General features: G+C 38.5%; 1 protein-coding gene across 3 annotated transcripts in view; it reads left to right on the top strand.

Moving 5' to 3' along the window:
- Positions 1–6,186: 6,186 nt before the first annotated feature.
- Positions 6,187–24,944, top strand: part of ZNHIT6 (zinc finger HIT-type containing 6) — a 98,252-nt gene continuing 79,494 nt past the window's right edge. For 2 of the 3 annotated variants that reach the window (XR_006335919.1, XR_006335920.1), the window contains exons 1-5: positions 6,187–7,028; positions 8,144–8,209; positions 8,296–8,402; positions 8,491–8,576; positions 17,249–17,352. Coding sequence is in view for 1 of the 3 variants with exons in the window: in XM_043878071.1 (XP_043734006.1) it covers positions 6,364–7,028; positions 8,144–8,209; positions 8,296–8,402; positions 8,491–8,576; positions 17,249–17,352 (1,028 nt within the window). In the remaining 2 variants the exon portion in view is untranslated. The remainder of the gene's footprint in view (positions 7,029–8,143; positions 8,210–8,295; positions 8,403–8,490; positions 8,577–17,248; positions 17,353–24,944) is intronic. The other variant, XM_043878071.1, reaches the window with a different exon arrangement.

Here is a 24,944-nt window from a genome sequence, read left to right on the forward strand (position 1 = left end):
CACCGAGGGAACCAGGCACCCAGGACTCAGCTGGCCCTCAGATTCCTCAGGCCACCCAAATGGGTGCCGAGCTTCCCGGACGGCAACCCATGGATACTGCCGCCACAACAGGTCACAGCGGTAGGGAAAGGGAAAAGGACTGCTGCTGCTTAAGGCCCGGGCCTGGACAGTGGGCAGCCATGGTGAGGGCTCTGGAGCTTTGCAGGACACAGCCCTCAGCCTGTCCCACCTCCACCCCCAGCTCATTCACCAGCCCAAGGTCAGAGGGCCTGGAGGGCCCTGGGGAGAAGATCAGCTTCTTACATCACTCTCTGCCCCGAGAATGACTGATGGCAGACTACTGGTGGAGTGGGACTTCTAACCCACAAGTGCCAATGGTTAGGCCCTAATGGTCTCATGCTAATGGCTGCATACTGTGTGCTAAGTCACTTCAGTTGAGTCCATCTCCTTTGGATCCTATGGACTGTAGCCCTCCAGGCTCCTCTGTCCGTGGAATTCTCCAAGCAAGAACATTGGAATGAGCTGCCATGCCCTCTCCAGGGGATCTTCCCGACCCAGGGATCGAACTCACGATTCTTATACCTCCTGCACTGGCAAGCAGTTTACCACTTTACCACTAGCACCACCTGGGAATCCCTACCACTAGCCCTACCACTGCACACTAGCCCTACCACTAATACATAATAACAAAATAAATCAGACTCAGAACAAACTACTGGTAACCAGTGAGGAAGGGGGCAGGGCAATACAAGAGTAGGGGAGTGAGAGGTACAAACTACTGACTGTGAGGTAAGCTCAAGCATGTATCACACAACACAGGTAATACAGCCAACACGTTGTAATAACTAAATGGAAAGTAACTTTTTAAAATTGTATTAAAATTTTAATTTGAAAAATAAAAAATAACATAAAAAATAGGCAAAAGATCTGAATAAACATTTCAGTAATAAACATTTCACATACAAATGACCAGTAAGCACACGAAAAGATACTCAATATCATTACTAGTGATTAAGAAAATGCAAATGAAATTCACAATGAGATATTACTATATATGCTCATGCATGCTCAGTTGTGTCTGACTTTTTTGCAAGCCCATGGACTGCAGCCCACCAGGCTCCTCGGTTCATAGAATTTTCCAGGCAAGAACATCAATTTGGGTTACCCTTTCCTTCTCCAGGGGATCGTCCCAACACAGGGATTAAACCTGTGTCTCCTGCACTGGCAGGAGAATTCTTTACCACTAAACCACCCGGGAAGCCCCTTATATACCCATAATCAAAAAGACTGACCACACCAAATTTTAGTAAGGATGTAGAGAAACTAGAACTCCAATACATTATTAGTGGGAATGTAAAATAGCATAGCCTCTTTGGGAAACAGTTTGACCATTTCTTAAAAAATTAAACACAAACTTTACACATGGCCCAGAAATTCCACCCCCGGGTATCTATCCACTAAAGGGAAGTGAAAATATATGTATACACAAAGATTTACATGTGAATGTGGAAGCAAAATCATTCATAATACCAAATCTGGAAATAATCCAAATGTCCACCAGCTAGTAAAGGAACAAAATGTGATATATCAATACAATGGAATATTATTCAGCAATAAAAAGGAACAAACTCACGACACATGCTACAACATAGATAAGCCTCAAAAACTTTATCCTAAATAAAAGAAGCCAAACTCAAAAGATCATGTATTATATGATTTCATATGAAACTATCTAAAAAGGCAAATCACAAGAGAAAGAAAGCAGATCAATGGTTGCCTGGGGCTAGGCCTAGGAACAGAGATTGACTGCAAACAGAAACAAGGGAATTTAAGCAGAAGATATAAATGTTCTAAAACTGGATTGTGGTGATTGAACAACTCTATAAAGTTACTGAACTGTAAGCTTATTGTGGGTGTATTTTTTAACAGGTGTATTTTTATGTAAACTATACTTCAACAAGGGGCTTCCCAGGTGTAGCAGTGGTAAAAAAAAATCCTCCTGCCAATGCAGGAGACATTGGTTGGGAAAATCCCCTGGAGAAGGAAATGGCAACCCACTCCAATATTCTTGCCTGGAAAATTCTATGGACAGAGGAGCCTGGCAGGCTACAATCCATGGTGCTACAAAAAGTTGGACATGACTGAGCACACACATGTATATCTCAATGAAGTTGTTAAAAAATAGCACACTATAAAACAATACTATGTACTTCACAAAGACATGTGTTTATGTAAAGAATCATATCAAACGCATGAGAGTGAGAGGAAGGGTAATGATAGTGGTGACGTACAAATGGTGAAAACAGAGAGGGTTGTCGCATATGGTGAGAACATGCCAAGAACTAGTGAATGTGATTATCTCAGCTTTGTCCTCCAGTCTGAGAAAACAAGTAAGCTGTCACCATTGGGAGCTTTCAAAATTACTAGTAGAATGAGGAAAATAATAGTTATAATTGCTTTCACTGTTCAAAAGCTCACATACATTTTCTCATTTAATTCTCGAAATAGTTCTGTGAAATAGGCATACCTATCTCCATTTTAAGAAAGAAGAACCAAGCAAATTCAGTGACAAAAGGCCCCACGACCACGAAGGCAAATACACATTCACACTGTGGTAGCCATGGAGAACCACCACCTAGATCTCCCTTCAAAGAACTTGTTACCCAGCTTGTTACTTGTTACAAGAAGGGCAGTCATCAGCCTCCCGCTGTGACCTCCAGCTGCAGGGAAGCCCATGCCCAAGATGATTCCTTTTCTGGGGCAGGACCCATCAGGAGACTGAGTGGGGTTAGATATAAAGTATGGGGCAGCTCTGCCCTGATGGGGGACACTTGAGAAGAAAATGTTTTCTCAGCGATACCCTGCAGGTTGGCCAAGGATTTGTCAGGCCTGCATCACAACTTAAATTTTTTTCTTTGGCCAGTCCTGCTTTGTCCTCCTTCCTTTCATAAGCATTGAACCGTAATAACTCCTATCAGCTTCTGTTTCTCAGTAACCCAACCTGCAATACATCACAACACATGGCCACAAGATAAAATTCAGGCTTTCCGGCTCCTGCTTCTCATGTGGACACAGCCACACTTAAATTCCCCAGCCTTTGTCTTAACTAGACTCAATTGTGAACAAAAGGCTCTGACCAGATCATTTTGTACTTCAGTACTGTCACCAATAGACATGTAACACTGAGCAAAGCATTTTCTTTCCATGGGTCTCCATTTTCTTATCTGTCCATTGAGTGGTCAGGAAAGACGCTCCTAAATTTCACTCTATAGTCAACTAGACAGCTGACTACCCATAGTGCCTGCTGAGCCACCAAAATGGCTCTAACCATCCCTACTATACACTCTCTCATGGTATTTCAGTCTGAGCTAAGATGCTTTCATAGAAAGCATTCCCAGCTTCCTAGCTGTTAAATTGAACCAACTATGATTTTGGCAAAGGGCCAGCTGCCAAAGTGAGGAGGACAGCGCACCATGATGCCTTGTGCAGGGATGGTGGACAGAGACAATAGGGACAGCATGAAGTTTCAATCCTATACTGAAGGAGCTGGGCTTGTCCTTCTACTCCATTGAAGTAGGAAAAGGGAGGGGAAGGAGTCTGAGGAATTGGATAGGAATTCAATGACAGCCTCACAAATAACTTCTCCCTCCCCACCCCAATCCAGCATCCCTGCCAAGTCTGTCCTAGCAGGCAATACCCTTGCTCTATACTCAGACAACCCAAAGTTCTCTCCTCTAGGACCACTCAAGTCCCCCTTCTCCTTCAAAATTGCCCTTTAACAATATCATCACAACCTCTGCATGCATGCATGCTCAGTCACTTCAGTTGTGTCTCTTTGCAACCCTACGGACTGAAGCCTGCCAGGCTCCTCTGTCCATTTGATTCTCCAGGCAAGAATACTGGAGTGGTTTGCCATTCCCTCCTTCAGGGGATCTTCCCCACCCAGGGGTCAAACCTGCATCTCCTGCATTGTAGGCAGATTCTTTACCCCTGAGCCACCAGGGAAGCCCCATAACCTCTGATACCTCCATTAAAACTAGCCTTACAGTGTTAACTGTTTAACTCAGGTAAGTGATTAGCTGTGATGCTCTCAAGAATCCTTGCTGGTTTAACAATTTCTCCTTCAGTGACTGTTAAAAAACACACACAGATTACAAGAACAAATGTAGGAAAACGACAAATATCCCAAATACTCCGAAGTGTTTTTACTTCTGGGGTCTGATTTGTAGTTTCACAACTTGCCCTGTAATCTTAAATGGAAATCCAGATGGTTTTATTCTCTTGAGGATAAACACATCCTCCTGTTACTATCTTACCTCAAATTTTGTCTTTATCAAGGCGACGTGGATTCCTTGTTATTAGCCCTATTCCGAGAACAAACATGTAATCCAGCCTGCACATCTGAGAGGCTGGGCCGTGAGACCTGCGACCCTTTGCTGCAGTGCCTGCACCTGGACAGAAGTCTCCTCCAGCAACAAAATACAAAGAAACCAGAAGGTACTAAAAATATAACTGGCTGCATGGGCGGCTGGGCAAATTATGAACAAGACACAAAAAGACCAAAAACTCAACTACCACTTCTAAAGAGTCTGGAACAAAAGCAGGGGACTGTGCACACACCTGGCACACAGCACCACCAAGGGGGTAGGCAGACCAACTAAGCCACCCCTTAATCCTGGAACCCTAGACCCACCCCTGTCCTCACCCCACACAAGGAACCACCTTGCCCTGCAGCACCCCTCCCCCGTTCCTACCAGTGAGTAAAATCACCTGTTACTTGTTTTTCCTCCCAATAAAGCCTTGCCTGATTTTCTTGCCTGGTCTCAGCAATTTCTATTGATGGAGTCCAACAAACCTGATCACTAACAGGGTTACCAGAAAGGCTCTCTTTGACTCTATGGGCAGCTGATACCTCTAAGTATCTCAAAAAAAACAGTCATGACTTCTCTGTAAGCCTCTTTACCTTAAGCCCTAAGAAAATTGCACAAAACTTTCCCAACTTACTTCAGTGCTACTTCCGGTGTTACTGAATCAGTGCAGCCTCAACTAAAGTTTCAAAATGTTCTCATTCTGCTCACCCACTCCGTCATCAAGTGTGAATGAGTGATAACAGCTGAGCATCCTGCAAACCATAACAGAATTTGAGGGAGTGGAAGAAAGCAGCCCACAGCTTAAAATCTGTTTCTTTGAAGTCTCCTTATGCACAGAGAAAAATAATGTATCTCATAAACACTACGTAAAGATTAAGTGAAAACTCCTAATCCCCGTAGGTGATAACAATCTTTAAAAGTAACTCGTGGCTCAGTGGTAAAAATCCACCTGCAATGCAGACGCTGGAGATACGAGTTCAACCCCTGGATAGGGAAGATCCCCTGGAGAAGAAAAGGGCAACCAATTTCAATACTCTTGCCTAGAGTACAGAGGAGGAGCCTGGTGGGCTCACAAAACAGTTGGAAATGACTTAGCGACTCAATAACACAACAACAAAAGTAACTGAAATGGATGCCAGGAAAGTTTTCGTTTATTGAGGGTTGCTTTGGTTTTTTTTCCCTGTAAGTTCTAGGAAATCCTGGAGATTAAATTTTTGACCCAGTCTTTAAATATATGTAATATATAGAGAGAGATTCTGAAGATAATTCAGTAGGATGCTGTAAATGGGGAACTGGCTGATGCCGGCTGTTATCGACAAATAACTGAACGAATAAAAATAATGCCTTCTTTCTACCTGAAACCTATCAGGATTCCCAGTAATAACAGAGACGATATGTTTGTTTCATCACTGCTAGCTTATTTCCATACATTATTACACGTAACATCAAAATAAACTAAAAGATTTGTAATACCGTCGTCTCTGGAGTACTGCTTAAGAAACTGAAGCGTGGAGAGGAGTGCTATTAAGTGTTTCTTCCATTTTCATGCAAGCTTAGAACAGAGTAGAGTAGGTCTCCCCTTTTGAATGCAGCGAGGATTTCCCTTCGCCGCCTTATCCTGAGCGCCTCTGGTCTCTTAAAGCCGAAGCGTGTAGCCCTGTGCAGAAGGCACCGCCTCTCCAAGGGAAGGGTTTGGCGAAACCCCGCCCCGGAGGCGGGATCGAAGTGGGCGTGGTCTCAAGCGGATCCCGGATGATCTGTGCGGGACTGCCTCAGAGCCGTAAAGAGCTCCATGAGTCGTGAAAGGGCACGGCGCGGAAGCGTTGCTTTACGACTGTTCGGACAGGCGCGCCGGGTCGGCGTTCACTGCTTGCTAGTTCTTTGATATCCACGTGGGCCGCTCTCCGTGTTTTTGCAAGTAACTCAGCCCTCCTGGCGTGAACCAAAGACATTGAAGGACGGAGTGGCAACGGAGGTCAAGGGTCTTGAAGTGATGGATTTTGCTGCTGAAAGTGAAGAGATGTCGGGAGGAGGTCTCCAGAGTGAAGCTGAGGGGGCGCGGCTAAGTCAAGAGTCAGATCAAGAGAGAGTCAGGGGTACAGTAGAGACGGAGGAGTCCGGCGATGGAGAGGCGGAGAATGGTCTGACCAGAATGGAGAAGACAGGGGCAGGGGAAGAAGAAAGTAGACGAAGAGCAGAGATGCGAATGGACCTAACGGTTGTGAAGCAAGAAGTAATGGACTGGTCAGAAATGGTAGAAGGTACGCTGAATGGCCAGTGGGTAAAGCAGGAGCAGGACGAACCTGAGGTGAAAGAAGAAAAACCAGGCACACTGGAGGTGAAGCAGGAGATGGATAGTAGTTTGATGGTAAAAGAAGAAAAGGTGGAAGAAACAGAGATAAAGGAAGAGAAAGTGAAGGTGAAGGAAGAAGTGATGGACTGGCTAGAAGTGAAGGAAGAGAAGAACGATAGCTTGGAGATTAAACGTGAGGAAGTGTCTCTTGATCAGAATATTAAAAAGGAGGAAATAATGGATGAAGTGTATGTAAAAGAAGAGAAGTATTTCCCCAAAGAAGAAATGATGGATGATACAAAGGTGAAAGAGGAGCCTCAGATAAATCCCTCAGTGGGCTCCAAGCGGAAACTGGCCATGTCAAGGTAGGGCAGCGCTGTGAAGGTCCTTTGTTGTCTAGGTTGAAAGAAACTACAGGATCAGTAAGGTGTGGAATAATGAAAAATAAGAGCGAGTTTGAGCCGGGAGTCTGAGTGGTGGGGGGAGGGGCGATTAGGAAAGAAGGGTTTTGTCAGATAACAACAAATTCTGTGGAAATATGTGAGGTTGGTACTAGTGTCCAGTGACCAAGTTAGGAAGTGAAAAGTCTTTGAACCGGAAAACCCTTGGACCAGAATCTGGCTTGACTTTGTATGCCCTCGGCTCAGTATTCTTTTGAGAGTGGATAGGTGTGAGGAACAGTCTAATAAAGCCAACAAGAACAAAGTGGAGTAAGTTAAAATTAGGCAAAATGCATTTGAACTCACTCAATTGGCTAGTTTCTCTATGGGTACTATAAACATTTATTGCTTTCGATTTAATTTCTTTATAGTGTGAACATGTGGCAGCAAAGGAAATAAGAGTAGTCAGACTCTTGGGACTATTTCTGTCTCACAGTGAATCAACATGTAGTTTGCTTGTCCCTTTGTAGTTTGATTGTCATTGTACATTGATTGTCACTCATGTGAAAGATCAGTTGAAGACAGATGATGGGTAGTAGTATTTCTAGAGTTTTGATGCCCATTCTCAGTTGGATGGGGAACTGAGGAAGAAAGATGCAACCGCTGCTCTCTAAATTTGCCTGGGTTTTCTTTTTCTGAATGTGTCTGCCTTTAAGATATATAAACAGCCCATGGATTGGACTTCTGGATATGTGCACACACACAGTTGTTAACAGTGTCAGGAATTACAAGTTAAAATATTAATAAGTGATCTCATTGTCTGATTATATAGAAAAGGAAGTCACAGTGAGATAATTTTTTAAATACATGTTTTCTTGAATTACCTATCATTAAACAACATTGTAAATGTAGTGTCATTTAGAGATGGTTTCCTAGAGGAGAATTTTCTAATGATGTTTGACAGCTGTTCATAGAGTTACTTGCATCTACTTTATTCACTGTGACTGCATGTCTGTAAATTGTGATGGATTAAAAGCTTATAAATAAATATATAGAATTAATATTTGATAACTTATTAAGTTTCTTGTGGGCTTTTGTAGATGTGAAACTTGTGGTACAGAAGAAGCGAAGTACAGATGTCCACGTTGTTTGCGGTATTCCTGCAGGTATATATGTAATTTTCTACCTTATCATCTCTGCCTGTACCCTTTTTACCTCACAGCATAAAAGTTCCTTCTTTTGGTTCCTTCAGTTTGCCCTGTGTAAAGAAACACAAAGCAGAACTAACATGTAACGGAGTTCGAGATAAAACTGCCTATGTTTCAATACAACAGTTTACTGAAATGAATCTCCTAAGTGGTAAGCCATCTTATGTATAGCAGATTGATGCTTCCTGGCCATAGGCATATATCATTTATTTATTTTTCTGTGTTTTTGAAATTTGTAGATTATCGATTTTTGGAAGATGTGGCAAGAACAGCAGATCATATTTCTAGAGATGCTTTCTTGAAAAGACCAATCAGCAATAAACATGTAAGTGTTTCTTCTATTCCTTTCCAGTTAGAATTTCTTCTAATCAAATAGATTCTTTTTTTCCTTTTTGCACTCAACAAATAATATATTAAGTGGCTACTATGATCCAGGGCTATCCCAGTTACTAGGGATACAGCAGTGACCAAAACAAAGTCCTTCCCCTCATGGAACTTGTATTGTAGCGGGAGAGACAGGGGCTGAGTACAGGAACAAATGTAATTTCAGATAGAGTTAAGTGCATGTGAAAGATAAAGAAGACAACAGGAGGTTAAAGAAAATTAAAACGGTGTTTGTGGGGGAAGGGGGTTCTGAGAGTAGTCAGAAGAATCTTCTCTGAGAATTGACATCAAGCAGCAATGTGCATGATGAGAAAGAGGCAGTCATGTGATTCTTTCAAGGAAGATTTTACAGACAGAGACAAAAGCAGAAGTATAGAATGAATCAGGATCAGAGTTAGTGGGTTTGAGGGCTTAAAAGAGGAGCCCAGTGACTGTAGCATAGTTGAGTAAGGAACATGTTGAACAGTAAGGTTAAGGGAACTGATGAAGTCTCCTAATGTATTCAAAATAAAAACGGAGGCCATCGGAGGCAGCTGAGCATGTTTGCTTTTTGAAAGATCACTCTTGAGGCTCTCTGGAAAGTGGACTTAGATAGGAAAGAGTGGAAGATTGGAAGCTGGGAGATCAGTTGTTGTTGTGGTTCTGGTCACAGAGGATGCTGTTAGAATCATTGGGGAGTGAGTAGATGTGTTTTTTTTAATTGGAGTATAGTTGCTTTACAATGTTGTATTAGTTTCTGTTGTACAGCAGAGTGAATGAGCAACATGTATAAATGTATATCCCTTCTTCCTGGGATTGCCTTCCATTTAGATCACCACAGAGCACTGAGTTCCCTATGCTATACAGGGGAAATGATTAGATTTGAATTTTGAAAGAAGGGCTCATAGGACTTGATATTTTAATAAACTTGTTATACTCTAATTTCTTTTTCATTTCTTAAGCACTGTGCAAAATTAAAAGCTTACATATTGGAAATATTTTCCAACTGCTATTGTTCTAAAAATTCTTTAATATTATTTAATTACATCATGGAATTATCTTTGTTTTTCAGAGACCATAGTGGTATGGGAGTTGCAGAATTTTAATACTCTTTAAACAGTTTATTTTATTGGTATTATTGGTACAGACATGACATTAAACATGTCTGAAAGAAAAATTACCATGTATCAAGGTTTTTTTTCTCAAGCTTAATTAGACATAATTATATACTTAAAGGATAAATTTCTTTTTAAATATCTTCTTTTTATGAAATTTGGCATGCATATAAAAAAGCATAAAACAGAAATATACCATTTAATAGTAATTATGGAGTGAGCATCCATGTAGCTACCACCTAGATCTAGAATTAGAACATAACCAGCTTCTCAAGAATTCCTGCCACCATGTTATGCACATCCCTGAACCATTCTTATTTTTGGGTTTTCTATAATAAATTTTATGAACAATGCTATAGTGAACACTTTTGTTTAGGATTTTGGTTTGCTTATGCATATGTTTTTCTGGAGTTCATACCTAGGAGTGAAATTGCTTTGTTGTGGAGTATGCATGTCTTAAATTTGACTGTATGTTACCAAAATATTTTCCAAAGTGGTGATGCCAGTTTATACTCACAGTATTTAAGTATACCTGTTGTCACATCCGCTCCAGATACTTGACTTGGTCATAGTTTTTAAGCTTTTATCAGTTTGATGGCTTTATTACTTTATTATGATTTTTAATCTACAGTTGTCCAGTTCTTAATGAGATTGAAAGTGACAGTAAAAGTTGCTCAGTTGTGTCCAACTCTTTGCAACCCCATGGACTATACAGTCCATGGAATTCTCCAGGCCAGAATACTGGAGTGGGTGGCCTTACCCTTCTCCAGGGGATCATCCCAACCCAGGGATAGAACCCAGGTCTCCTGCATTGCAGGCGGATTCTTTACCAGCTGAGCCACAAAAGAAGCCCAAGAATACTGGAGTGGGTAGCCTATCCCTTCTCCAGTGGATCTTCCCAACCCAGGAATTGAACCGTGATCTCCTGCATTGCAGGAGGATTCTTTGCCAATGGCTATCAAGGAAGCCTCTTAATGAGATTGAGCACCTTTCAAATGTTTTATTGGCCTTTGGATATTCCCCTTTGTGGTGTATGCCACACACATACACACATGGTGTATGTATATTAAATCTGTGTTCATCTTGTCATTGTCTGTTGCTTTTTCCTATTGGTTTTCTTTGTATTTTTAGATGCTGATGTTGATTGTGTATGTTATAAATCCTTTCATTCTGTGGCTTGTGTTTGTACTCTTTTTCATGTCTTATGGTAAACAGCTTTTTTCAATTTTAATGTAGTAGAAATTGTCTTGTGTTTCCTTTATAGTTAATAGTTTTATGTGTTTTTAAAGAAATCCTTCCCTTCCTTGAGCTCCCTTCCAGGAGCTATTCTCCTGTAATGATTTTCTGAAAGCTTTGTAGTGTCACATCTCCCATTTATGTCTGTAAATATGGAACTGATTTTTGTCTATCATGTGAAGTAGAGGTCCTATTTAATTTCCCTAATGCATAATCTACTTTTTCTAGCACCAGTTATTGAAAAGTTCATCCTTTCTCTACTGCTTTGCAGGACCATCTTTGTTATATATCAGACATCCACATATGCTTGGCCTGTTTGTTTCTGGCCTGTCTGTTCTATTCTGTTAAACCTTTTGTCTCTCGCAACTATTGTAGTCTTTCCTGAACTCATGGAAGAAGTAAATCTTCTCACTTTGTTCATTGTTTAGATTAGACCACAGCCATTTTTCTAGAATATTTTCTAGAGTATTGTCTGAAATACAGATGTGGCTCTTTGTAACTTTATACAAATGTGAAAAATCAGCCAACTGATTTCTAGTCCTACCTTCCCCACTTGGGTATTTTGATTGGATTTGCGTTTATTTTGTAGAGTTACTTGGGTGATTGGATTTTATGGCATTGAATATTTAAATCCTTGATTGTTGTATCTCTGCATTTATTTGGGTCTTTAACAACTCTGTAATTTCCTCAGTGAAGGTTTTGCACATTTTTTGTTAGACTTATTCTTGAGTACTTTATTTTTTCATAGTATTTTAAATAGTATTTCCTTTTAAAATTTTTTATTATCTCTTTGCTGGTATTCAGGAATGAAAGTTTTTGTTCTTGTCCATTTTATGGTAGTAGCCATATTAAAATCTATTCCAATACCTTATCTATAGATTTTTTGAGGTTTTCTCTATAAACAGTTCATCACAATTTGTTTCTAACTTTCTGTCCTTATTCTTTTATCTCTTTTTCTTACCTTATTAGAATAGCAAGAACTTCCAATAATGTAAAATAGTAGTGATGATGGTAGATATTTAAAGTCCACTCCTGAGTTTGATGATTTGCTTGAGGGGTTCACAGGATGGAACATGCAATCGAACTCATGGCTAAAGTTTATTACAGTGAAAGGATACAGAGCAAACTTTGCAAAAGGAAAATGTGTATGGGGCCAAGCTTGTAGGAATCCAGCCACAAGCTTTCCAAATTCCTCTCCTGTTGGAGTCATACAATACACCGTTAATTTCCTCAGGCAATGGGTTGTGATAACTAATGTTTAAAGTTTATTGTCTACCAGGGAAAGTCATTAGAGACTCAGTACCCAAGGTTTTTATGGGGACTGGTTGCAGAAGCACCCTTAGCCTAGCAGTTGCCAAGTTCCATACACCCAGAAGGAAAGCAGATAAAAACCACATTTTTGTACAATTTCAGCATAATGAAGCAGAACCTTTCCTACCATTTTAGGAGAAATTTTTTGTTAGTGTAGGGTCCATTTACTAGTCAGCCAAATTGCCAGACACCAGCCAAGAGCAAACCTTGCCAACAGAACTTTCTAAGGATAAGTTTCAGGCCTCATGTGTTAGCTCTTTTCTATATCTTTGTTTTATAACCTTGATCACAGAGGGGAAAGTTTTAAGATTTCACCATGTTTACTTTTCAGTTTTTTGCGGGTATAGTTTAATATCTAGATTAAAGAAGTTCTGTTCTCAGTTTGCTAACACATGTTAACATGAATGGTGATTATATTTTATCAAATGTTTTTTCTATATTTTATTATTCTTTTATTATATATTCTAATAAGAATATGAATAATAATCTTTTAGCTGATTTTCTATTTTAAGCTAAACTTGCATGGTGTATTATTGTCATATCATGCTTTTTATACTTTGCAGAATTCAGTTGTGTTATATATGTGTACATATTATCCTTTCATTCATTTTGCATTTCTGTTCATGAGTGAGATAACTTCTAATTTTCCTTTTTGGTATTCTTAAGTTTCTCTATTGATGTGATTCCAGTTTCATAAAATTATTTGATGATGTTCCCATTTTATTCTTAAATACATTAACATTGGGATTATTTCCTCCTTGGGAGTTTGGTATAATTTTTTAATGGGCTGCAGAAGTTTATTCTTTACTGTTAATGGGACTGTTCAGGTTTTCTCTGTCTCACGTCATTATTCTGTCTTAAGACTACATTTTCCTAAGAATTTGTTCGTTTTACCTAAATTTTCCAATGTATTGGCATAAAGTTCTTCATAACATTTTCTTTAATGTATCTGTAGGAATTGTAGTATTATCATTTGTGATGTTGCTTACTTGTGTCTTTTTTTCTAGATCAGTTGTTATTACAGATTCCTTTTGTATTTAGTTACTGTGTCCTCTTGACTTCTGTTATATCCTTTTTTATCTTTAGCTTAATTGCATTATGGTCAAAGAACATATTTTTTTCTGAGTTCATTTTTAAAAAAATGCATTAAGACGTGTTTATGTCCCAGCATATAGTCAAATTTTGTAATGTTTGCTGTTTTCTTGGGGGAGCGGGAGAAGTACTCTGCAATTGCTAAATGTCTTATTCTAAACATAATCCTTTTAGGTCAGGTTTGTTAAGTACATTGTTCAAATTATAACATTACTGATTTTTTGTTTGTTTCTTTCTTTCTTTCTTCTACCAGTTACTGAGAGACATATGTTAATACTTCCCAATAGATAAAATCAGAAGGATTTTTATGTTTCTCCTTGTGGTTCAGTTAGCTTTGCTTCATATGCTTTAAGGGTACATTATTAGATGCATACTTCAGGAAATTATTGGTGTATTTAACCTTTGGCCCTATGTTGTAACCCTTTTTGTCTCTCAGTTCAGTTCAGTCGCTCAGTCGTGTCCGACTCTTTGTAACCCCATAAATCGCAGCACACCAGGCCTCCCTGTCCATCACAAACTCCCAGAGTTCACCCAAACTCATGTCCATTGAGTCGGTGATGCCATCTAGCCTGTCATCCTCTGTTGTCCCCTTCTCCTTCTGCCCCCAATTCCTCCCAGCATCAGGGTCTTTTCCGATGAGTAAACTGTTCTCATGAGGTGGCCAAAGTATTGGAGTTTCATCTTCAACATCAGTCCTTCCAATGAACACTCAGGACTGATCTCCTTTAGGATGGACTGGTTGGATCTCCTTGCAATCCAACGGACTCTCAAGAGTCTTCTCCAACACCACAGTTCAAAAGCATCAATTCTTCAGCACTCAGCTTTCTTCACAGTCCAACTCTCACATCCATACATGACCAATGGAAAAACCATAGCCTTGACTAGATGGACCTTGGTTGGCAAAGTAATATCTCTGCTTTTTAATATGCTGTCTAGGTTGGTCATAACTTTCCTTCCAAGGAGTAAGGGTCTTTTAATTTCATGGCTGCAATCACCATCTGCAGTGATTTTGGAGCCCCCCAAAATAAAGTCTGACACTGTTTTCACTGCTTCCCCATCTATTTGCCATGAAGTGATGGGACCAGATGCCATGATCTTGGTTTTCTGAATGTTGAGCTTTAAACCAACTTTTTCACTCTCCTCTTTCACTTTAATCAACCAGCTCTTTAGTTCCTCTTCACTTTCTGCCATAAGGGTGGTGTCATCTGTGTATCTGAGGTTATTGGTATTTCTCCCGGCAATCTTGATTCCAGCTTGTGCTTCTTCCAGCCCAGCGTTTCTCATGATGTACTCTGTATATAAGTTAAATAAGCAGGGTGACAATATACAGCCTTGACGTACTCCTTTTCCTCTTTGGAACCAGCCTGTTGTTCCATGTCCAGTTCTAACTGTTGCTTCCTGACCTGCATACAGGTCTCTCAAGAGGCAGGTCAGGTGGTCTGGTATTCCCATCTCTTTCAGAATTTTCCACAGTTTGTTGTGATCCACACAGTCAAAGGCTTTGGCATAGTCAATAAAGCAGAAATTGATGTTTTTCTGGAACTCTCTTGCTTTTTTGATGATCCAACAGATGTTGGCAATTTGATCTCTGGTTCCTCTGCCTTTTCTAAAACCAGCTTGAGCATCTGGAAGTTCATAGTTGACGTATTGCCGAAGCCTGGCTTGGAGAATTTTGAGCGTTACTTTTCTAGCATGTGAGATGAGTGCGATAGTGTGGTAGTTTGAGCATTCTTTGGCATTGCCTTTCTTTGGGATTGGAATGACAACTGACCTTTTCCAGTCCTGTGGCCACTGCTGAGTTTTCCCAATTTGCTGGCATAGTGAGTGCAGCACTTTCACAGCATCATCTTTCAGGATTTGAAATAGCTCAACTGGAATTCCATCACCTCCACTAGCTTTGTTCATAGTGGTACTTCCTAAGGCCCACCTGACTTCACATCCTAGGATGTCTGGCTCTAGGTGAGTGATCACCCCATCGTGATTATCTGGGTCGTTTTTGTCTCTGGCTTTCTGTGTATTTGTCTGTTACTAAACTATTTCACTCCTTTGGTGTATTTTGTCCCTGACTTTTACTTTAGGCCTTTCTGTATCCTTATATTCTGTGTGTCTTTTCAAAGTACCATATAGTTGAGTTCTAGCTTTTCTCCATTCTGACATCTGTAGCTCTTAACTGAATCTCTTCCTGTTTTGGTTCCTTTGTACTGAGGCTTACTTTCTTCTTTATTTTTTTTTCATTGTGGTGGCTTCTGTTGTTGCAGAGCTCAGACTGTACAGAGCGTCAGCTTTAGTGGTGGCAGCATACAGCTCGGCACCTGTGGCACTTGGGCTTAGTTGCCCCTTGGCATATAGGATCTTAGTTCCCTAACGAGGGGTCAAACCTGCATTAGGAGGCGAATTCTTAATCACTAGACCACCAGGGAAGACCCCCTTTTTTTCTTATATTGGTTATGCTTGTTTATTTTTTGTTGAGTACTCCTTTTATTTTCCCCTTTAAAAATTACTTATGAGAATTATTTGAAGGCTGGAATAAATAAATAGGCCTTCTTTTTTCTACCCTGTACCTAGAAACATTGCAGATCTAAACTACCTTAAACCAGGTTGAAGGCTTAAGATTACATTAATCCCAAAGCAAGGCAAATCATTTCAAGTCTGAGCATGGACTGCCATGTCCAGGCTAGATGATTTCTAATGGATTTTTCTTTTTCCCCCTGTTCCAGTCAGACTAATATAAAATTCCTGGCATGCTCTGGTGACCCTTATCCTGAGGGTGTATTATTCTGTGACTCAGTTTCATTTCATTTGAGAGGAGTTCCCACAAACATTACTGGATCTTGACTGTCTTGCTGAGGAGGCTTTAGAAAGGGGGAAGCCTATATTTGCCGTAATTAGCAAAAGTGGCTTCAGTGCTTTTTGCTTACTTCTCTGAGTTTCACTTTTCATTAAATATTGGCCTGTAGTTTCCCGTTTCTGTCCACTCTTCAATGCTTTTAAGGTGATCTTTAAAAATATTTACACACACACATATATATATACACAAACAAATATATATAGCATTCTTAGATGTTTTCAGTAGGAGAGTTGGGTCCTTATAATCACCATCATTACTGAAACCAAAGTTCCATGCACTGTGAAATTGCGTGTAATTTCTTGTCATCTTCTTACTGACCCTCTCTTCCCCTTGATTTATGACTTGATTGTCTAACTTTGTACATTGCAAAGTCTAGATGCCACTCACTTAAAAAGTTGCATTTATATTTTGCCACTTCTTTGAGTGATTTTTCTTCTTCCTTGATGATATTACTTCCTTCAGTACTGTCTGGAGTTGACTAATTCAGCTCAACCAACCTTCGTGGTCAGTGGAATAATACATGTCAGAGCTAGAATTCTGATACCTCATTTTGTACATCCTATATCAGTGGCTACTTTTAAGTTGAGCCTGTACTAGGCAGTGCCGTAGTTCCTTCCCGGAATGAGCTACCTGCCTCGTAATAGAAGCAGGCATATATATAGCTAACTATGGTATGAAACCATCAGTAAAAAAGAAGGAAAAAAAAACTGTATAGGTAATCCCTATGATTGCTAAAACCTGTATTTTTTTTAAATCCCCATGAAATTCTTCTTTTGGGTTATAGGATGTATGGTTAAAAGCACAGACTGAAGTTAGACAGACCTGGATTTAAATGTAGACTTTACATCTCGAGAGTAATAATAGTACCTGCTTCATAGTATTGTGAGGATTAAATGAGATATTGCTGTTTAGTGTAGTTTGTGAAGCATAAGTATTCGATAAATCTTAACTTATGTTTTAAACATTGTTTTATGTGCTTTTGGAATTTAAGCTATTTGAGAATTAATTTGTCTATTTGTTTTTGTTTGTTAGATGTACTTTATGAAAAATCGTGCTCGAAAGCAAGGTATTAATTTAAAACTTCTACCCAATGGATTCACAAAAAGGAAAGAAAATTCAACTTTTTTTGATAAGAAGTAAGTTTCTGACTCCTTTTTTAGTATATTAAATGTTCTAATTTGATGAGGAGCATCTTTTAAGGTTTGGTTTGCTTGGAACATTGCTCCTCAAAGTCTATGAGATGTTTGTCATTGATTGGTACAGGACAAGATGACTGCAGAAACTGGACATAAGCATTTAGGAGCTTATGTAGTTTTATGTCATGTGGTGACTTTAACATTTTGGGTTTGCTCCCTGTGTGTTTGAAAGAGAGAGATGGAGAGAGAGAAAATAGTGTGTATATGTGTGTATCTTTCTCTCTGAGACCTAAAATACCATGAAAGTATTTCAGAAGCTTCAAGGACAAAACAAGAAGTCAAAGCAGAATTTCTGCATATTTTTAACCAGAGGAGCCTGACTTTTATACTCCTTTCTACTTTGGAATTCCAAATAGTAATTCATTTGAAAGTCAGTGATGGAGAAGAAGGGAAACTTGGAAAACATTTACTCTATAGAAAATCTGAATAGAGATAATACATTAGAGATTAGTTTCTTGCTCTCTGAAATTGCTAGATCAAAGAGGCCCCATTCGTACAGAGGAGAACAGGATCCCAAAGTACTGTAAGTAGCCCATTAAATTATTAGATAATACCTTTACAAAGTCAAGATTCTGGTTTTAGAGTCAAAAAGCCTGAATGAGTCCCTCCCTCTTTAGCCTCTTAGTAACTGCAAGGCTTTGAGCAAATTACTTCCTTTCTCCAGGCTCTATCTGTATAATGGTGGGGGTTGAACCAGGTAACTTTACAGTTCCCTTAAAATTTTACTACTTAAATTAAAAAAACGGAACCATCAGAATTATCATTATTCTAAAAATCTTCCACCTTTTCGACAGATGTTGTATTTTTAGAGAATGGTGTTATCCACTTATATATTTCAAAACAGATAGTTATAAAGGTGGTTTTCTCTTTTTTTGGTTGGTTTCTAAGATTATAGTAATATTTTGCATTTATCAGACTTCCCTGGTGGCTCAGATGGTAGTCTGCCTGCAGTGCAGGAGACCAGGTTCGATCCCTGGGTTGGGAAGATCCCCTGGAAAAGGAAATAGCAACCCACTCCAGTATTCTTGCCTGGAAAATCCCATGGATGGGGGAGCCTGGCAGGCTACAGTCCATGGGGTCGCAAAGAGTCAGACATGACTAAGCGACTTCACTTCACTTTGCATTTATCAAATATGAGATAATTCTTTTGTGTGTTTTGAAACTGACTTAGAAATTGACATGATTTGTTTGAAATTTAACTAGTTTGTGCCTTCTGAAATATAAAATATATTCCTATTTTATGAAAGAAAACATTCAGAGCCTCAAATGTAAAATTTTGAGGTCTTTAGATGTATAATAGAGCCTCAAATGTAAAACTTTGAGGCCTTTAGATACATAAATGTTTATGGGAAGTTCTTTCCAAGACTACTATAATCAGTGTATTTTCTGGATTTAGATTACAAATTTATGCTGTTATTTTGGAATACCTCATCTGTGAAGTAGCAAATCAGACTCTTTTTGCATTATGCCTTTTACTCATGAATTTACAATGATTTGGGCTTGCTGTTTTTATATTTTTAGTGTCTTGCCATGAAGAGATTAGCAGCATAGAACACAAAAGACTTGAATTAGTTTTTCAGCTGTTTTCACCTCTGTAAAATGGCGTTAATGATAGCTACTGTGTAGTCGGGACCTTAGTGTGTTAACTTACCTAGACACTAACGTGAGGGTAGGAAGAAATCAGCACATAGTCGCAACTGTAAAAGTAATAAACCCTCAGCATAAAGAGTTTAAAGGAAAAATAGCAGCTGTGATTCCACTGTGTAGAGACAGCAAATGATAATATTTCAAGTTTCCTTCTCATCATGTTTGCTTCTTTTTTCAATTAATAAAGTAAAATGTAATATTAAATACTTACATAAAAGTATAAAAATTTGCTTGACTCTCCTCAAGTTAAGCATTATTTATACATAAAGGTACACTTTTTTTCTACAGCTAGCTTTTTCCTATTTAGCAATATATTGTGAACTTCATGCTCGTTAATGCTAGTCTGCCTCATTTTAAGTAGTATATTTCAACTATGACTACTGTATCCTAATTTATTTATTACCATATTCACGAACAGTTGCTTAATTTCTGGTTTTTCGTTATTACAAATAATGCTGTTGTAAACATCCTTGAACAAATCGTTTTGCATGCTTATGTGACTTTTCTGTAGGTCGATTCCTGATAAGTGGTATTACTGGGTCACAGATTACATGCATTTAAACTGTTGAGAGAAACTCCAAATTGTCCTCTCAAAAAAAGTACCACTTTGTAGCTTTTACAAGAATGTATGAGTACCTATTTTAGTTATACTGTGCTTTAATTGAATATTATTAAACTTCTTTGCCTATCTGATTAGAGGTTGAATTCTTCAACTTTTTCATTCAGATACACATGTTTTTATCTCATCTTGATCAGTTGCATGCATTGTAAATGTTTTTACCTGTCTTTTCACGCTTAATTTTGCCTTCTAGTCATTTTTGATTCATTTTAAAGAATTGCTTAAAAAAAGAGAAAGGTTCTATAAAACATAAAGGTAGTAAAGTAGAGTGGTTAAGAACAGAAACTGGAGCTAGGCTGACTGGGTTCGAATTTCTGACCTGCCTCTTCTAGCCATGTGATACTAAGCTAAGCCACCTAACTTCCTTGTGCTTCAGTTCACTAGGGATAAGCCAGTTTTCATTTCCATTTATAGTAACTTAGAAATCCTGTTTAAACATTTCACTAGCATTGAGTTGTCTCTTTTTTAATATTTGTTGCTATTTTGGAAGGTGGAAATTTTTTTTTTGGAAATTGTTTTAATTTTCTTTTACTTAATTACTACTTAGATATGGAGTATTTGCCCACATGTTTCAAATTTTAAAATTCACATTTTAAAATTCAAATGTGAAGTTTGACTTAATCCAGTCTGTGGTAGTAAGATGATCTTAGAACTGTTTTAGTAAAATAAATAATTCAGATCTGTGGGACAGAATTTTTCCATTTGTTCTTTGTTAAATTGCCCATTATTATTTCTAAATGGAAAATAATCATGCCACAAACTGAATTTAAAATGTCTGTATTTGGATGTTCCTTGAATAATAAAGCATGAAGGTCAGTTCCCATTTAGTTGATAGCTATACTTATTAGTTAGTCAATAGCCATAGTCTGCTCAGAATAGTTTGGAAGTCTTTTGAGTGTGTCTTTATACTTTGTTCATTTTTCAGCATTTTCATCAGTGATTTGGGTCATGATTTCTTATCTTGGTGCTGCTAACATATTGAACCACAGAGCTCCCTGTTGTGAGTGTGCATTTTAGGATGTTTAGCAGCATCTCTGGCCTCTACCCACTGGATATTGGTAACACACACAAAGGCATTCTTTGTGATACCTGTGGTTTCTCAGACATTTGTATGAAAATGGTAAAAACTTTTGATGATCATAATGTTACTTGCTGGAAGGATGGAAGAAGGGGATACTACCTCTTATCAAAGAATTATTTCTACCTCCAATATCTCCGATATTCTGTTTTTAAGAGAATTGTTAATAATGCTTTTTTAAACTTTAAGAAGTGGTTAAAGTTTTGACTGAGATAAACATGAATTTGAATATTGTTTCTACACTTGGTATATGTTAGGTGTCCTTGGACAAAAGTGAATTTGCTAGATTGTTGATGGGAATAAATGAAATAATATTAAAATAATACCCAGCACTTAGTAGATAATGTGCAGCAATAAAAGATATGCATTTTCATACTGGAAGTCTTTGGGAATACATTTACTATATTATATTCATTCCTAGTAGGTCTAGGGCAGCATTATAATCAAACAATACTATTTCTGCAGTGAAACCTCCAAATGTTTACATTAAAATGGGAAAATAATGAGTTTAAATGAGCTCTGTTAGTTTTTTGCTGCTGGAGGTGTTATGAAAATCTTTCAGCTTCAGAGATTCGGGGCTTGGAATTGTTGCCATGGTGATTTTGGCCCTGTACTAAGATTATTATAATTAGTCCCTAGGCATTAAATTGGTCCTTTGCTTATTTAAGCAGCTTGAGCTACAATATACACAAAAATTCAAATTGAAGTTATTTAAAATTGAATGTTCCAATGGTAACTTTTGAGCAATCTGAGTGAAGAATTCTTTGTGGTATTTTTGTAACTTTTCTGTAAAGTTTGAAATTATTTGAAAATAAGAGAGTTTAAAAAAAAAAAATTAAATACCTACCCCCCCGCCTCTGCCCACAGCACCATGAAGTGTAGCTAATGTATATTGTCCCTGAATTACCTCTGTAGGACTAATAGCAAGTTACATAGTAGCAAGTGCATTAATACCTTAGAATCATAGGTTCATTTTAAGCCAGGCATTCTTTATGGTAGAAGTTTTTGACCAGTCTGACTTCAGATCTCCAAAATCAAAATTATGTGATATATAAATTTTTCTAAGACTAGGAACCATAATTTCTATTTTATAGTCGAAGTGTGATGTAACACTAACCAGCCTGTGATGTCAAAAGTATATTTAATAGCTGTAAATTTCAAAGGACTGGTGAATTTGCTGGAATGTCATAGTGGATAACTTTCATGAACAAAGGAAAGTTAAGAGATGCTTATGTTAAGAATAACTTGAGCCAATACAAAATAGACATTCTCTGTTAAAAATAGAGGAGCTTGGTAAGAAAATGGTGTAAGGCTCCCCTAATTATTTTAGTCATTGTTATTCAGCCACTGTATCGTGTCCAACTATTTGCAACGCCATGGACTATTTGCACGCAGTTTTCATTGTCCTTCAGTATCTCATGGAGTTTGTTCAGACTCATGTCCATTGAGTCGGTAATGCCATGCAACCATCTCATCCTCTGTCGCCCTGCTCTCCTGCCTTCACTCTTTCCTAGTGTCAGGGTCTTTTCCAATGAATTGGCTCTTTGCATCAGCTGGCCAATGTTTAGAGCAGACCCCAAACTACTTCTTTTAAATAGTGACTCTTTCAGAGGTAAATGCTCTGCCTCATCTCTTTGTATGGCATATAACTTTATATTTATTCTCACCCAGTGCTAATCAAAAACTGTTGAAAGAATAGGAAAGATCTGTATGAAGAAAACTTAAATTCTACTGAATGGCTTAAAAAAGTCAAGCAAATGGGAGGAAAAGACCTTGTTATTAGCTGACTCAATATTATAGAAATAACATTTATTTCTTAAATGAATGATCGTTAAATCTGATATGGTCCTAATGAAATCACTAATGATATTCTGTTTGTTTCTTATTTTGGAAACTTTTTTTTTTTTTTTTTTGGAGAAGGAAAGGATCCATAAAATGACTTCAGTTCATTCTGAAGAATAAACATGGGAGAAGCACCAGGAAAAACCAGGGGGAAAAAAAAGAGGAATAAGGCTGGGCTCATTAAAATTTATGAAATTTTAGTGAAGTTTCATGGTATTGATGTAGAAATCTACAGTGATATTATAGAAAATAGACATGAGGCTATCTGGCACTCTAGTATATGATCAGATAAGAGATAGCATTTCAAATTAGTATAGATAATGACTTATTCAATAAATGCAGTTGAGACAACCTGCCATTTGACAGTTTTTGTTTTTTTTTTTTTACTAGAATGTCTAGTCAGTTCAATTGCTCAGTCATGTCTGACTTTTTGCGACCCCATGGACCACAGAGACACCAGGCTTCCCTGTTCCATCACCAACTCCTGGAGCGTACTCAAACTCATGTACATCACATCAGTGATGCCATCCAACCATCTCATGCCCTGTCGTTCCCTTCTCTTCCCACCTTCAATCTTTCCCAGCACCAGGATCTTTTCAAATGAGTCGATTCTTTGCATCAGATGGCCACAGTATTAGAGTTTCAGCTTCAACATCAGTCCTTCCAATGAATACTCAGGACTGATTTCCTTTAAGGTAGACTGGTTGGATCTCCTTGCAGTCCAAGGGACTCTCAACAGTCTTCTCCAACACCACAGTTCAAAAGCATCAATTCTTTGGCACTCATCTTTCTTTAATAGTCCAACTCTCACATCCATACATGACTACTGGAAAACTATAGCTTTGACTAAGCAGACCTTGGTTGGTAAAGTAATGTCTCTGCTTTTTAATATGCTATCTAGGTTGGTCATAGCTTTTCTTACAAGGAGCAAGTGTCTTTTAATTTCATGGCTGCAGTCACCATCTGCAGTGATTTTGGAGCCCAAAAAATTAGTCTGTCACTGTTTCACATTGTTTCCCCATCTTTTTGCCATGAAGTGATGGGACCAGATGCCATGATCTTAGTTTTCTGAATGTTGAGCTTTAAGCCAACTTTTTCACTCTCTTTCACTTTCATTAAGAGACTCTTTAGTTCTTCTTCACTTTCTGCCATAAGGGTGGTGTCATCTGTGTATCAGAGGTTATTGATATTTCTCTCAGCAATCTTGATTCCAACTTGTGCTTCATCTAGCCTGGCATTTTACATGATGTACTCTGCATATAAATTAAATAAACAGAGTGACAATATACAGCCTTGACATACTCCTTTCCCAATTTGGAACCAGTTTGTTCCATGTCCAGTTCTAACTATTGCTTCTTGACCTGCATACAGATTTCTCAGGAGGCAGGTCAGGTGGTCTGGTATTCCCATCTCTTTCAGAATTTTCCACAGTTTATTGTGATCCACACAGTCAAAGGCTTTGGCATAGACAATAAAGCAAAAGTAGATGTTTTTCTGGAATTCTCTTGCTTTTTTGATGATCCAACAGATGTTGGCAATTTGATCTCTGGTTCCTCTGCCTTTTCTAAAACCAGCTTGAACACCTGGAAGTTCATAGTTGACGTATTGCCGAAGCCTGGCTTGGAGAATTTTGAGCGTTACTTTTCTAGCATGTGAGATGAGTGCAATTGTGCGGTAGTTTGAGCATTCTTTGGCATTGCCTTTCTTTGGGATTGGAATGACAACTGACCTTTTCCAGTCCTGTGGCCACTGCTGAGTTTTCCCAATTTGCTGGCATAGTGAGTGCAGCACTTTCACAGCATCATCTTTCAGGATTTGAAATAGCTCAACTGGAATTCCATCACCTCCACTAGCTTTGTTTGTAGTAATGCTTTCTAAGGCCCACTTGACTTCACATTTTAGGATGTCTGGCTCTAGGTGAGTGATCACACCATCATGATTATCTGGGTCATGAAGTTCTTTTTTTGTACAGTTTTGTGTATTCTTGTCACCTTGTCTTAATATCTTCTGCTTCTGTTAGGTCCATACCATTTCTGTCCTTTATTGAGCCCATCTTTGCATGAAATAGTCTCTTGGTATCTCTAATTTTCTTGAAGAGATCTCTAGTCTTTCCCATTTTGTTGTTTTCCTCTATTTCTTTGCATTGATCACTGAGGAAGGCTTTCTTATCTCTCCTTGCTATTCTTTGGAACTCTGCATTCAAATGGGTACATCTTTCCTTTTCTCCTTTGCTTTTTGCTTCTCTTCTTTTCACAGCTATATGTAAGGCCCCCTCAGACAGCCATTTTATTTTTTTGCATTTCTTTTTCTTGGGGATGGTCTTGATTCCTGTCACCTGTACAGTGT

This window comes from Cervus elaphus, chromosome 20, assembly GCF_910594005.1.
Source record: "Cervus elaphus chromosome 20, mCerEla1.1, whole genome shotgun sequence".
Taxonomy (NCBI): domain Eukaryota; kingdom Metazoa; phylum Chordata; class Mammalia; order Artiodactyla; family Cervidae; genus Cervus; species Cervus elaphus.